The sequence below is a fragment of the Hemitrygon akajei genome, chromosome 8, assembly GCF_048418815.1.
Source record: "Hemitrygon akajei chromosome 8, sHemAka1.3, whole genome shotgun sequence".
NCBI lineage: Eukaryota > Metazoa > Chordata > Chondrichthyes > Myliobatiformes > Dasyatidae > Hemitrygon > Hemitrygon akajei.
In genome coordinates this window covers 138627479-138644060 of record NC_133131.1, presented here as the reverse complement: position 1 = coordinate 138644060, position 16582 = coordinate 138627479, and the positions used below count along the sequence as shown (strand labels likewise).

Here is a 16582-nt window from a genome sequence, read left to right as displayed (position 1 = left end):
GCAGCATCCACACTTCAAGTGCCTAAAATCTGAGGGAATGTTGCTTTTATTGTGGTATTTCCCTTAAAAGCTCACTGCTAATGTTGCTGCTGCTGGATTAAATTCCAGTTGCTGTGAGAATTTGCAATAGAACAAAAAATAGTGTGTATTGAAACTGATAACATGCCAAGATACACATGGAAACTCAGCAACAGTACTCTTGGAAAAGCAAAACAAAATCATATTAAGAGACTTTGACAGTGTTAGGGGGACACAGAGTGCTATTTTAATGCCTTTAAACTATAGTAAAACAATTTCTTGGCTGGCGTATTCCCTCAGTATTGCAACAGTATCAATCAGGTTTGCATGTTTTGACCTACCGTCCCTTGATCAACTTACATGTTCGATGAAGAACTTCAATAATAACCTTTATCTTTAATATTCTTTATTTTATATGAGTTACTCATTTTAAAAAAAGACCACATATTTAATCAATTCAATCAGTACATCCTTGTTTAGGCTAAGATAATAGTTAATTTAAGAGGAATTGGCCGGGTGCACTCTAAGGATTGCTGGTTTTGACTGAGCTCCAGAGTCAGCAATTCTGCAGTTGTTTGTCCCCTTGGTTGTGGATGCTTAATGTTGAACTTCTTTTATACTGAGGCTGCCATCTTAATTTGTGTGATCCTTCAAACATTCCTGCATGCATTATTATCTCCTTTCTCTGGAACATTCTTGCTCCAGACCTCTTCCTGTAATTCACTTTGGTGGTTATTAATGTCCTATGATCTCCTTTTTCTGGCGTTTGGGCTGCTTGTACAAGAACATCCTCTCTTTTGATTGTTCTTCTGATTTTATTTTATTTAGCCTCCTTTGTGGAAATTTTCCAAGAACACAAAAGGTTGATGCTAATTTAAAATTGGCTTCTTTTTCTATCTATAGATGCATCAATGCTAGCCACATGTCTACAGATGTCAGTAGGTATTCTGTTTCATTGTTCCGAAACTAACTGTTCAGATATTTATAGTTAGCCTGAGGTCTATGCATTATTGCCTTCTTTAGTTGTTTTTCTGTTTGTCCATTTAGAACTCAGGAATTCACTATTAGGTTCCATAGTCAATTAAATGCTTCTTTTTGGATTGATAAATGTTTTGATCCCCTCCTTGCTATCCCAACAATTTTATGAAATTATCAAAAGATCAGAATAATCAGTACAAATAAAAGATGTTTAATTTCACTTTTTACATAGTTCAAGGCTATGCTCTATATGATTTCTGCAGTGTTCAAAGTAATTCTCTTATCTTCTAAAGCTCCAAAGATGACAAAACTCAACAGAAAGATCAGACTGCCGGCAGGATTAAACAAGGCAAAGAAAATGGTGAAATAATTCCCACCAGGCGATACAAGTGCAAAGAATCTAAAGAAAGGAAATTTTCATTGAAGAGAACGTGAGTTTATGTTTCTAATTGGTTTGTCTTCTTTGTATTTTCCCATAACACCAATCATAGGAATATCGATAGATTTTAAACTTTATTCTGTGTTTTCTGTGTCACTCTGTGTTTCTGTTTGGATGGTAAAGTCATGTGATAATAGCATTTCATTACTGCTATATAGGTGTAATAGGAATGATATTGCCTATTTCCATTCAAATAGTACACTTAATCATGATCTAGATTGCATTGACATAATCACAAACAAGAAAAAATCTGCAGAGGTTGCAAATCAGGACAACAGACAAAATGCTGGAGAAACTCAGCAGGCCAGGCAGTATCTGTGGAAAATTATACTGTCGACGTTTCGGGCCGAGACCCTTCAGCAGGACTAGAGAAAAAAGATGAGGATTAGAGTTAAAAGGTAGGGGGAGGGGAGGGAGAAACACAAGGTGAAACTGGGGGTGGGAGGGGTGAAGTAAAGAGTTGTGATGTTAAATGGTGAAAGAGAGATACAGGGCTGGAGAAGGGGGAATCTGATAGGAGAGAACAGCAGGTCATGGAAGAAAGAAAAGGGGATGATGGGCTGGCAAGGAGATAAGGTGAGAGAGGGAAAAGGGGATGGGGAATGGTGAAGGGGGGAAGCCAATACTGGAAGTTTGAGAAATCGATGTTTAAGCCATCAAGTTGGAGACTACCCAGACGGAATATAAGGTGTTGTTCCTCCAACCTGAGTGTGGCTTCATTGCAACAGAAGAGGAGGCCATGGTAGACATAACAGAATGGGAACGGGAATATGCAGGAAGCCAAACCAGGAGCACTAGATGCAGTATATAACCTCAACAAGCTCAGAGGTGAAGTGTTGCTTTACCTGGAAAGACTGGGGGCTCTGAATGGTAGTGAGGGAGGAGGTGTAGGGGCAGGTGAAGCACTTGTTCCACTTGCAAGGTTAAATGCCAGGAGGGAGATCAGTGGGGATGGATGAATGAACAAGGGAGTTGCCTAGGGAGCAATTCCTGTGCAAAACAGAAAGGGCGGGGAAGAGGGAAAAATGTGCTTGGTGGTGGGATCCAGTTGGAGATGGTGGAAGTTGCGGGGAATTATGTGCTGGATGTGAAGGCTGGTGGGGTGGTAGGTGAGGACAAGAGGAACCCTATCCCTGGTAAGGTGGCAGGAAGAAGGAGTGAGAGCAGACATGCATGAAATGGAAGTGATGCAGTTAAGGGCAGTGTTGACGGCGAAGGAAGAAAAGTCCCTTTCTTTGAAGAAGGAAGACACGTCCTTCATTCTGGAATGAAAAGCCTCATCCTGAGAGCAGATGCGGCAGAGGTGGAGGAATTAACAGAAGGTGATGTCATTTTACAAGTAACAGGGTGGGAAAAGGTATAATCCAGGTATGTGTGAGAGACCATGGGTTTATAATAGACATCAGTAGATAAGCTGCCTTCAGAGATCGAGACGGAGAGATCGAGAAAGGGGAGGGAGGTGTCTATGCATAGTGTATATGGATTTTAGCAAGGCATTTGATAAGGTACTGCATGCAAGGCTTATTGAGAAAGTAAGGAGGCATGGGATCCAAGGGGGACATTGCTTTGTGGATCTATAACTGACTTGCCCACAGAAGGCAAAGAGTGGTTTTAGACAGGTCATATTCTGCATGGAGGCCAGTGACCAGTGGTGTGCCTCAGGGATCTGTTCTAGGAACCTTACTCTTCATGATTTTTATAAATGACCTGGATGAGGAAGTGGAGGGATGGGTTAGTATATTTGCTGATGACACAAAGGTTGGGGGTGTTGTGAATAACGTGGAGGGCTGTCAGAGGTTACAGCGGGACATTGATAGGATGCAAAACTGGGCTGAGAAGTGGCAGATGGAGTTCAACCCAGATAAATGTGGGGTGCTTCATTTTGGTAGGTCAAATATGATGGCAGAATATAGCATTAATGGCAAGACTCTTGGCAGCGTGGAGAATTAGAGGGATCTTCGGGTCCGAGTCCATAGGACACTCAAAGCTGCTACGCAGGTTGACTCTGTGGTTAATAAGGCCCATGGTGCATTGACCTTCATCAATCATGGGCTTGTGTTTAAGAGCCAAGAGGTAATGTTGCAGCTATATAGGACCCTGGTCTCACTATAGGAAGGATGTGGAAACCATAGAAAGGGTGCAGAGGAGTTGAGTGTTGAGTACACTACACTGTGTTGAGTGTGTAACTTTGTATTTGGCTTAAATTTTTCTTAGTAAGATTCACCCTGACCACGGCCCCCCCATTCCTGTCGGTTGGTGGTGCAGTGATATCAGCGCCGGGCTGGAGAACGGAGTTTCCCGAGTTCGATTTAGTGACAGACCACTCCCCTGGTGGGTCGATGTCGATCCAGTGACTCCCGTACCATCTGTGCCAGGATAATGTCGAGTGCGCAACTCAACCTCATAAAAAAAATACTGCCACCTCCAGTTTAAATTCCCATGCAAAATATTTGGAGGATCAAATACTGTACCCAAATCCAGCACAACCCCCACTTGTCCCATTTAACCTGTCTCAGTGCGGTAGAGTTTAGGACCTGAGGAATTCAGTACGGTGGTCCATAGGACCCAGCGGACCTCGAGAGCTGGCGCAGCTCGGGACCTGCCGCCCGCAGTGTTTCTGTTCCATTGACGGGAAGCAATCGCGATTGAAAATAAAGTGGAAATAATAAAGCGTTTGGAAAGAGGTGAAATGCCATTGGTCATTGGAAAAGCATTAGGCTACAGTTGGTCAATGATCGGAACAATTTTAAAGGATAAAGTGAGAATAATGGACCATGTGAAAGGCCTTGCCCCGATGAAAGCTACAATTATTACTAAGCAACGCGATGGTTTAATTATTGGAATACATATGTTTCTTAAGTTTTTTTATATGCATAGAAAGGCAAAATATATAGTATATACTAAGACAAACGTTTGACTAACTGATGCTAAATAATACTGGATGTACTTGTTCCGACTTACGTACAAATCCGTCTTAAAGATGGTCTGAGGAACGGAACTCGTATGCAACCCGGGGACTGCCTGTACTGTGCTCAATTCTGTTCGCCTCACTACAGGAAGGATGTGGAAACCATAGAAAGGATGCAGAGAAGATCTACAAGGATGTGCCTGGATTGGGGAGCATGCCTTATGAGAATAGGTTTAGTGAACTTGGCCTTTTCTCCTTGGAGCAACGGAGGATGAGAGGTGACCTAATAGAGGTGTACAAGATAATGAGAGGCATTGATTGTGTGGATAGTCAGAGGCTTTTTCCCCAGGGCTGAAATGGCTAGCATGAAAGGGCATAGTTTTAAGGTGCTCGGAGTAGGTACTGAGGAGATGTCAGGGGTAAGATTTTTATGCAGAGAGTGGTGAATGCATGGAATAGGCTGCTGGCGGCGGTGGTGAAAGTGGAAATGATAGGGTCTTTTAAGAAACTCCTGGATGGATACATGAAGCTTAGAAAAATAGAGGGCTATGGGTAAGCCTAGGTAGTTCTAAGATAAGGACGTGTTCAGCATGGCTTTGTGGGCCGAAGGGCCTGTTTTGTGCTGTAGGTTTTCTATGTTTCTCTATGTTTCTATGTAAATAGACATAGCGTTTGGAAAGAGGTGAAACACCATCGGTCATTGGATCGGTCTATGTAAATTTGAGGGCAGGGTGGAAGTTGGAAGCAAAGTGGATGAAGTTGACAAGTTCCACAAGGAGGTAGGAAGCAGCACCAATGCAGTCATTGATGTAATGACAGAAAAGTGGGGCACGGCCACCAGTGTAGGCTTGAAACATAGACTGGTCCACATAAAAGCGGGCATAGCTGGGACACGTGCAAGTGCCAGTGTGCCAAAGTGCAAAGCACCTTTGTTTGAAGGAAGTGTGAGGAACCTAAATCTCATCTAAATCTGTTTCTTTTGATCCCAATTGAAATCATTTGGAGACTGTGTCTAATCCTCACTAGGATCCAGTTGGACTTCATGAGGAGTTTAATGGCAGAGAAATATGAAATGTTTGACCCTCTGAATATACCAGCAAGACTGGGATTTCCATACTTTTCAATTAAAGTATGGAAAATTGGGGCTGAATTCAATTTCACCATTTGGTGGTTGGGATCAGAAATGAAGGTCAGTATGATCCAAATGAGTTATTTACCTGATGCTATCCCTTGGGTCCCACTGATGTTAGCTGTCCTCCAGTTGAGAAGTTATACTTATTTATTATCTTATTACTTATATATTTATTAATCACACATACATCAAAGCATACAGTGAAATGCATAGGTGGCATTAACAACCAACACAGTATGGAAGTGAACACGTTCTGAAGCCAACATAACAGGCTCTTAATGTTCAGCTGACAGCACGTAGCTATTATACAACAAGCAACAACAAATCAAATTCTCTTCCACCCCTCCCAACCCATACACACAGATGAGCCTTCAACCCCATAACAAACCATCTGTAGATGTCACCTTCCAGACCATGTTCCCAGACCTCCAACCTCCAGAATTGCTTACCTAGGGCTTCGACCTCCAGACTTGCTGACTTGCAGACTCATGATCTAGGGCTTCGACCACCGGACTCGCTGACCTCTGCGCTTTGAAATCCAAATTTGTGGACCTAGGACTTTGATCTCCAGTCTTGCACACCTAGAGTTTCAACCTCTGAATTCACTGTCCTCTGGGTTTCAACTCTGGACTCGCTGTCCTCTGGGCCTCGACCCCCTGAATTGCCATACTCTGGTCCTCGACCGCCAGATGCACCATCCTATGCACGCTAACTTCCTATGCTGTCCCCAGACTTAAAAAATAAAGAATGTAATGGACATCATAGTTCAGCACCATCTTGAAAAAAACTTCTTTTGATTGATACTTGCCTTTTACCATTACCACCTGGCCAGTATGGATGATTTAGGCCAAAGAGCTCATTTCTGTACTGTTCAACTCTATAAATTTATAATTCTATGTCTCATATTTCCCTGCACCTGCTATGAAAATATGCTGATCATCTTAAAGTCATCATAACACAATTCAGAAACTCCATTTTTGTTTTTTTAAATATTGGGATAATTGGTATCACCCAATCACACCACTCTATATTTCATGAGTATTTTAACAGGTTTACTCCTCTATCTCCCTTGCAATATTTATGATTCATGGAATTCCCACAGAAATATTCCCTCTTCCCACAGAATTTCCTTTTTTTAAACTTTTTAACATAATCTGTCTTCTGAGCTATCCTACTTTTATAACACCACAACCCCTTAACAGTCTTATTCCCTTTGTTGAATATCTTCTACTCACAAATATTAAATAAACTATCCTGACTGTTTTGTTGTAAGATATACTTCAAATACTTCCTTTGCATTAAAAAACTATGTCTATTTGTTCAAGTGGCTGCAAGTCTAATTAATAGTACTTTGTATGATTGTGTTTTAAATATGATTTTGAAAATGTTAACATGTTTTTGCTGACCACATAATCTCTTAATCTGCACCCACTCCTTCATGCTTTAACACTCTTTTAATATTCACCCATTTGTGCAATGTTTTCATTTTTTCTGCTTCTACATTTGGTGGGTATCTACAGCCTCAATTCTATTAATGCTTGACAGTATCATCTGCCTATTGTATCTGCTGTTCAGAACTGAGACTGTTGAGACCAAAGTTACACTTATTGGTGGACAGAAACTGAGAAGTTCTTATGTGGAGTCAAAGTTCAAAGTTAGTATCAAAGTGCACATACATCATCGTATACAACCCTAAGATACAATTTCGAGTGGGCAGTCACAGTAAATACAAAAAACATAACAGAATCAATGAAAAACCACACCCAACAAAACGGACAACAACCAATGTGCAAAAGAAGGCAACAGACTATTCAAATATAAAAAGAGACAAATAATAAAAAGGAATAAATAAATAAACAATAAATATCGAGAACATTAGATGAAGAGTACTTGAAAATAAGTCCATCGGTTGTGGAGACGCTTCAGTGATGGGGTAAGTGAAGTTGTCCCCTTTGATTCAAGAACCTGATGGTTGAGGGGTAATAACTGTTAATGAACATGTGGTAAGGGCCCTGCGACTCCAGTGCCATCTTCCTGATTGCTCAGTGGTGGGGAGAGCCTTACCAGTGATGGACTGGGCTGTATCCACTAGTTTTTGTAGGCTTTTCTGTTCAAAGACCTTGATGTTTCTATACCAGGCTATGATGCAACCAGTTGATATATTCTCCACTGCCTATCTATATAAGTGTCAGAGTTTTAGATGGCATGCTCAATCTTTGCAAACTTCTAAGAAAGTGGAGGTGCTGCTGTACTTTCTTCATAATGGCATTTGTGCTCTTGACTCAGGATAGATCTCCTGAAATGATAACACTGAGGAATTTAAAGTTGATGGCCCTCTCCACCTCTGATCGATCCCTCACTATAAACTAGCTCATGGACCTCCAGTTTCTTCCTCTTGAAGTTAATAATCATCTCCTTTGTCTTTCTTGTATTGAATGAGAGGTTGTTATTGTGGCAAAGTCTTTGATGGTCAAAGTCTTAATTGATAATTGCAAGGGGTTTCAGCTGTGTGGAGTGGAGGGCATTAGTTTTTTTGTAGCAATGTTGAGGAATATTGTTCTTCTTCTGGAATCTTAATGTTAAAGATATTATTAGATTACCTTGGGCAACATCCAGCAGTGTGAACTGTTATATTCCATGTACCCTGTATTATTCTTAAGTTAATAGACACCTGTATGTACTTGCAAACATTCAGAGCTGGAAAATATTTAGATATAGACTTTAAAGTGGCAGGAAACATTATGAGACAAAGACCCATCATCAAAAACATGAAGTATAGCCACCTCTCATTTACATTCAATCCAGTTAGCAAGGTCATGTTCACTACAATGGGCTACCATTGGGCAGAAACTTAACTGGACTTTGCACAAAGAAGAGACACTTTGGTTAAATAATTTTATATATTGTTTATAATGTTCTCTATAATTAAACATATTTTAATAAATGGTGTAAGATACAGCCAAAGGAATATTCTATCAATGTAAAGGTGAACGGTTTCCTCTTCAGTTGTTAAGTTTTTTTTTTAATTTTGTAATGGCAGAGGTTCTCTAGAGGCAGAAGACATGGATGAGAGTTCTACAGATAGTGAGGAAGAGCAACAAGATATGGATAGACAACAGGAATCCAGCACTGATTTGCCTTCTGAATATTGGCAGATTCAGAAAGTGGTGAAATACTTGAAGGTAATGATATATGGCCATGAATGTGCTTGCTCACACGCTGTGTTAGAAAATGACAAATATTCTTCTCAAAGTTTAGAAATCTTTTAGAGAATATTTGCCACAAATCCAATATTGACACAAGTGGATTTGATGATCATAGTTGTGGGTTGGGCACAAAGTTTTCAATGGAAAACTCTGAACATGTATGATCCCTGCTAGGAAATCAGGCAGATTGTCAAGCTTTGCTTGCAGTTAATGAGGAGTGTTTGGAGCAGGCTGGAGACACTGGTAAGAATCCTTCAGAGATTGCAGGAATTGCAGCAGGTTTCTGCCTGATTCCTGACACTGCTAGTCTTGATTCGATCCTTGATTGGACATTTTTATAAGAAAAAATTGGATTGTTTGTCTGATGAAAACGGGTGGAAGAAATACAGAACAATTTAGTGTGTTGGGCTCTGTGTTTTTGCTCTTCAATCACAAGCAAAAATATGAAATATGAGCAGGAGTTGGCCGCTCAGTCCTTTGAGCCTTCTCTCCCCTCAACAAGGTCATGGAAAATCTGATTGTTACATCCATATTTGATTTCAGTGACTTTGGGATAAGAACACCTTGTTATCTTTTAACATTTCCTAATCTCACGCAATTTTAAAAACACACAGCATTTCTGTTTTTTTTTGCTCCCAAGTGGAAATCACATGTTTTTCCACATTGTATTCATTTGCTGTATTGTTGCTACACACTTATCCTTAACTACTGAAGAGTCTTTCCATTCTCATCACAATTTGCATTTCTATTTAGTGCTGTGTTATCAGCTAATCATCTTATATTTTTAATAATGAGCTGTTAGGGTATAAAATATTAAATCAGACCAATGTGCAAGATATCAGTATGCTGCTGTGCAGAAGTATTCTGTCACAACTAATTCTGTGTAAAATTCATTTTGTAATTGTCTAAAGCTTTATTGCAGTTTATAATTACCAGAATATATTTTTCTTTCATTATAACATTATTAAGATATGAACTGATATATAAATGTATTTATTTTCTGGTATTTGAATTACACTGTATGTTGAAAGCAATTTCTAATGAGGTCTAGCTACAGAAGGAAGTTCAATTTTTAAGTGTTTTAGCATGAGCCATCTGTTTCTATATTAGGTTAGCAGAAGCTCAACAATGCTTTTGTGATGTAGAAATACGTACATACTTATGTAACTGTCTATGCTATTGTACATGTGTTGAACACCTGCACAAATAATCTTTTTAATATAAAACACTTGGATAGAGCTATAAATTGCATAGTGTTTGAATGAGATCAAAATCTGGTTAACCACATAACATTTGTTTTACAAGCAAAATGACAATTGCTTAATTAGGCAACAACTCTAGTAATTGGAAACAAAATTAATGGTTTTCAAATAAATTCAAAGATTAAGGACGTGGCTTGTTCAATTAGACTTACTCAGTAAGGTATTATTCAACAGCGTAATATATACAACTCAACAAACAATCATATAAACCTCACCTGCAAATTTTAAGAAACTTTATTTTCCAGCTCTGATGTGGTCCATAGGTGTTTAAGAACATTTGGTAGGATCTCAAGTCTAGGTATGTGGGTAGCTTTGGAATCTAGTAGTGAATACTTGATCACCTTATCACCCTGAAAATGTTGAAAATGAAGAAAAGGATTGTCCTATGAAAAGGATAGATTTATTTCAACAGCTGGGACCTCCTTTACCTCTTGGATTACAATTAAATGGAACCCTTTCCTTGTGGAATTAGGGGATAATGCGGGGTTGCTTCAGACAGGAAGGAAATCAGGCAACATGTTAGTCAGGGAAACCGCAGAATGCCTGTTGCTCCAAAACTGTTTATATTTTGCCTAATAGTAGGGGTGAATATATTTCTGAGGAGCTAGGGATTGTTAGCAGTCCTACAATCAAGAGAGCGAGCGTATGAAGTATAAATATTTTCTTCTTTCTTTGCAAATTTTTTTCTTAAATTTCCCTATGTATTGATCTTATAATCTCTCGCACCTCCATGAGAGGACAAGGGATAGGGGAATGCCACAGACAAGGTTGGCCCAGGAATTTTAGTAACCAATTATGCATTCTTTTGTTTACCTGATACCTTTTCTGTCTGTTATCCACTTTCTATAATATTTTATATATATAGAGGAACTTGGGATCATACTCCCAAGTACACATGAATAGAAAAAGCGGGAGCAGATGTACTCCATTCAGTGGAGCCATTCAGTTCTCCACTGTATACTTTAGCTGAATTTGTCAGTAAGATTATGTAGTACAGGTATTTTTAAAACTGCAAAAAAAAGAGTAATTATAGTAATTTTACTTGGTGAACTTAGGGAGAGGAGTTATTTATTCAGGAAAAAGAATAGTGGGATTTTTTTTTCTTCAACCTGAACAAGCAACAAGTCTTATTTTAATGTCTTATCTGAAAAGCATTTATTTTAATAAAGCAACTTCTTCTCAATACACTAATTTTAAGGTAGTTCTGTCCATTTCTCCACCAATTTTGCCTGTTTGCTTTGTCACTATTTGCATTTTAAACTTCACTTTATAACTTTTTTCCCTGAATCATTGCTTTCCATCTTTCCCTTATGCACATTGTTTTTATTTGTTTCCATCTCGCACAGTTCCTTGTTCAGTTAAAATTGTAGCAAAAGCTATGTAACTTACCTTGAAAGGTAATGTAAGCAGAGTGTATTAGTATATGCAGGGTTGTTGTCACAGGAGACCTCAACTTCCCAAATGTAATGTGGGACCTTATGAGTGCAAAGGGTTTAGTTGGGGCAGACCTTGGTGGGTGCATTCAGGAAGATTTATTTAAGTTGGAAGGAAGGACAAGGATAGGATGGTAAGAGAACCTTGGATGTTGAGAGAGGGGAAGAATTTAGTCAAGAAAAAAAGGAAAAGTATGTAAAGTTTAGGAAGCTAGAATCAAACAGGATTATAAGGAAGGCAGAAAAGTCCTCAAGAAGGGAATTAGAAAAGCCAGAAGGGGCCATGAAAAGTCCTTGGCAAGTAAGATTAAAGGGAATCCAAAGCCAGGCCATTCTATACAGATGTCAAGTACAAGAGGATAACAATGCAAGGGTAAGACCGCTCAAGGATAAAGAGATAACCATTTGCTTCGATACGGATAATGAGTAATATACACCGTATTTACCAAGGAGGAGGGCATGGAGGAAAGAGAGATCAGTGCTAAGTGTAATAATATGCCAGGGCATTTTGAGGTAAAGGAGGTGGTAGTGTTGGGCCTCTTAAAGAGTACTAAGGTAGATACAGTAAGCCCCAGGGCCTGATAGGATATACCCCAGGTTATTTAGAGAGGCAAGGAAAAGATTGCTAGGGCCTTTGTGGGCAAGTTAGGTCTTATATGCTTGACTGAGTTCATTGAAGAGGTGATGAGGTGTGAATGTTGTCTACAAGGAATTTAGTAAAGTGTCCCTCTTGGAAGGCTCATCAGAAGATTAAGATGTGTGAGATCCATGATGAATTGACTGTTTGGATTCAGAACTGGCTTACCTATAGAAGGCAGAAGTAGTGGTCAGAGGGATTTATTGTAGCTGGAGGTTTGTGATTAGTAGTGTTTCACAGGGATCTGTACTGGGACTTCTGCTGTTTGTGATGTATAGAAATAACCTGGATGAAAATGTAAATGGGTGGATCATTCAGTTTGCAGATGATACAAAGATTGGTGGTGTTGTGGATGGTATAGAAGACTGGCAAAGAATACCAACAGAATATACTGTAGATCAGTTACAGATATGAGCAGAGAAATAGCAGATGGAGTTTAACCCGGATAAAGGTGAAGTGTTGCACCTTGGTAGGTCAAATCTAAGGAGACAGGTCACTTAAGAGCAAAACGCTAAACAGTGTAATGAGCAGAGGGATCTTGAGGTTGAAGTTTATAGCTCCCAGAAAGTGGCTATGCAGGTTGATAGGGTGGTTAAGAAGGCAAGCTTGCCTTTATTAGTCGAGCACTGAGTTTATAAGTCAGGAAATTAGTTTTTAGTTTTATAAAATACTAGTTAGGCCGCATCTGGAGTATTGCAACACACATGCAAAATGCTGGAAGAAAACAGTAAGTCAGCCAGCATCGATGGAAGTGATGTATAGAAATAAACAGTCAATGTTTCAGGCTGAGACCCTTCATTGGGACTGGAAAGGAAGGGGATAAAAGAATCCAGAATAAGAAGGTGGTAGGAGGGGAAGGAGTACAAAAGAGTACAAGCTATAGAATGTGGTAGGTGAAGCCAGGTAGATGGGGGAGGTGGATGAAGTGAGAAGTTAGAAGGTGGTAAGTAGAAAAGGTAAAGAGTTGGAGAAGAAGAAATCTGATTTGCGGATGGAGTGAAGGTGCTCAAAAAAGCTGTCCCCAATTTACATTGGTTCTCACCAATGTAGAACAGACTATGTCAGGAGCACTGGGTACATTAGTCAAGTCAAGTCAAGTCACTTTTATTGTCATTTCAACCATAACTGCTATGTACAGTACATAGTAAAAATGAGACAACGTTTTTCAGGACCATGGTGTTACATGACACAGTACAAAAACTAGACTGAACTACGTAAAAAAAAACAACACAGAGAAAGCTACACTAGACTACAGACCTACACTGGACTGCATAAAGTGCACAAAAACAGTGCAGGCATTACAATAAATAATAAACAAGACAGTTATGTTTATTATAATTGGTTTGGCACAACGTTGTGGTCTGGAGGGCTCGTTGTGTGCTGTAATGTTCTATGTTCTGTATGAATTTACTTAGAGTTTTTCATGGTTATCAGAGTTAAACTACTTTCATACTGAAGGAGCCATGCCAAGGAAATGTTGGAAATTGAAGGGCAGTGCAGTTATGTTCAGGTGGTCATTTTGCTTTTCATTTATGTGGCCAAGTGACAAAATATATATCATGAATCTAGTTTAAGTTGGTTATCTTTTTTGAGAACAGCCTTGAAAGTAGCAAATAGCTTAAGTTTAAAGTTGTCACTAAATTTGTCATGTTATCATTTGGAAATGTATGTAAAAGCATGAGAGAGCTCTTAGAACATAGAGAGTATAGGTAGAGGTGAATAAGATGATGAGAGGCATTGATTGTGTGGATAGTCAGAGGTTTTTTTCCCAGGGCTGAAATGACTAACACGAGAGGGCACAGTTTTAAGGTGCTTGGAAGTAAGCACAGAGGAGATGTAAGGCACAGATGTTTTTTACGTAGAGAGTGATGAGTGTGTGGAATGGGCTTCCAGTGACGGTGGTGGAGAAGGATATGATGGAGTCTTTTAAGAAACTCCTGGATAGGTACATGGAACTTAGAAGAATAGAGGGCTATGGGTAACCCAAGGTAATTTCTAAAGTAAGTACATGTTCAGCACAGCATTGTGGGCCGAAGGGCCTGTATTGTGCTGTAGGGTTTCTATGTTTCTGTGTTTCTATTAACATAGATATAGAACAGTATAGCACAGGAGAAGGCCTTTCGGCCCACAATGTGTATTGAAATAATTAAATTAGTAAGTAAATGCCCAACTTAAATAATCACTTCTGTCAACACAGTGTCCATATTCTTCCATTTCCTGCACATTCATGAGCGTCTCTAAGTGCTACTTTAGTGCCTTTCACACATTTACCTCCACCATCACCGCAGTTAGTGCTCTCCAAGCACACGTCACTCCTTGTGTACAAATACTTGCCTTGCACATCTCCTTTGAACTTACCCTTGCATGCACTCTTCTATGAGACATTTCGACCTGGGTAAAAGATATTGGCTGTCTGTTCTATTTATACTTCTCATGAATTTCTAAACCTCTATTAGATCTTCCCTCAGCCTCTGATACTCCAGAGAAAACAACCAAGTTTGTCCAGCCTCTTCTTATATAGTACATACCCTGATAAACCTCTTCTTCACCCTTTCCAAAGCCTCCATAATGGGGAAAACAGAATTGAATGCAATACTGCAAATGCAGCCAAATATATGCAATATCCACAGCTCTTCCTAATCAATCACCTTTGTCACCTCCTCAAAAAACTCAAGTTAGTAAGCCATAAATTGCCATTTGTCTCTAATAAAGCCATGGTTTTTTAAAAACGCTCATAAATTCTATCCTTAAGAGTCCTCTCCACCAACCTGTCTACCACTGAAATGAAAATCACCAGTCTAAAGTTTCCAGGATTATCTCTATTTCCCTTTTTAAATAATAGAAACAATTATCTCTCTGTTCCTCTGAGACCTTAATTGTAGCTAGAGAGGACATGAAGATATTAGTCAAGGTCCCAGCAATCTTATCTCTTGTCTCTCTCAGAAAACCTGGGGTATATCCCATCAGGCTCTGTAGACATATCTGACATAATGTTCTTTAAGATACCCAACACTATTTCCCTCTTTATCTGAAAATGCCCTAACAAATTAGTATGCTCCACACTGATCTCCCCATCTGATGCGTCCTTCTCCATGGTAAATGCTTCTGCCAAATTTTCACTTAAAAACTCACCCATTTCATCCACCTCCAAGCACATTGGAATCAGAATCAGGTTGAATATCACTGGCAGAGTATGGAATGAAATTTGTTGTCTTGTGGCAAGAGTACATTGCAATACATAATACTAAAAACATTGTAAATTACAATAAGATGTAAATATAAAAAAGAAAATTAAATTAAAAAGGTAATGCAAAAAGGGGAAAATACTGAGGAAGTGTTTATGGGTTCATTGTCCATTCAGATATATGAGGCCAAAGGGGAAGAAGCTGTTCCTGAAATGCTGAGTGTGTGTCTTCAGGTTCCTGTACTTCCTCCTTAATAATAGTATTGAGAAGAGGGAATGTCCTTGGTGACCATAAGGTATAGGAGCAGTATTAGGCCATTCAGCCCATCAAGTCCTCTCTGCCATTCCAACATGGCTGATCCTGGAGCCCATTCAATCCCATACACCTGCCTTCTTGCCATATCCTTTGATGCCCTGACCAATCAGGAAACTATCAATTTCTGCTTTAAATCTACGCACAGACTTGACCTCCACTGCAGTCTGTGGCAGAGCATTCTGCAGATTCACCACCATGTGGCTAAAAAAATTCCTCTTTACCTCTGTTATAAAAGCTGCCCCTCAATTTTGAGGTTGTGCCCTGTAGTTCTGGATACCCCCACCAAAGGAAATATCCTCTCCACATCCACATTATTTAGTCCTTTCAACTGTTTGGTAAGTTCCAGTGAGATCCCGATGCATTCCTCTAAATTCCAGTGAGTAAAGGCCCAAAGCTGCCAAATGCTCCTCATATGTTAACCCCTTCATTCCCAGAATCATCCTTGTGAACCTCCTCTGGACTCTCTTCAATGATACCACATCCTTTCTGAGATATGAGGCCCCAAGCTGTTGATAATACTCCAAAAGTGGCCTGACTAGTGTCTTATTAAGGCTCAGCATTACAAGAACATAAGAAATAGGAGCAGGAGTAGGCCATCTGGCCCATTGAGCCTGCCCCACCTTTCAATAAGATCATGGCTGATCTGACCGTAAACTCAGCTCCATCTACCTGCTTTTTCCCCATAACCCTTAATTCCCTTGCTATGTAGAAATCTATCTAACTGTTTCTTAAATATATTTAGTGAAGAAGCCTCAACTACTTCCCTGGGCAGGGAATTCCACAGATTCACCACTTTCTGGGAAAAACAGTTTCTCCTCATCTCCAACCTAAATTTTCTCCCCTGAATCTTGAGGCAATATCCCCTAGTTCTAGTCTCACCTACCAATGGAAATAACTTTCCTACTTCTATCTTATCTATCCCTTTCAAAATTTTGTATGTTTCTATAAGATCCCCTCTCATTCTTCTGAATTCCAGAGAGTATAGTCCCAGGCGACTCAATCTCTCTTCATAGGTTCCTTCATCTCTGAAATCAACCTGGTGAACCTCCTCTGCACTGCATCCAAAGCC

The 16582-nt window shown here is 39.6% G+C and overlaps 1 protein-coding gene across 5 annotated transcripts in view; it reads left to right on the top strand.

Moving 5' to 3' along the window:
* The window catches only part of odad2 (outer dynein arm docking complex subunit 2), a 220142-nt gene that overhangs the window by 70817 nt on the left and 132743 nt on the right, over positions 1–16582 (top strand). For all 5 annotated transcript variants that reach the window (XM_073054733.1, XM_073054734.1, XM_073054735.1 and 2 more), the window contains 2 exons: positions 1290–1427; positions 8516–8657. In XM_073054733.1, coding sequence (XP_072910834.1) covers positions 1290–1427; positions 8516–8657 — 280 coding nt within the window. The remainder of the gene's footprint in view (positions 1–1289; positions 1428–8515; positions 8658–16582) is intronic.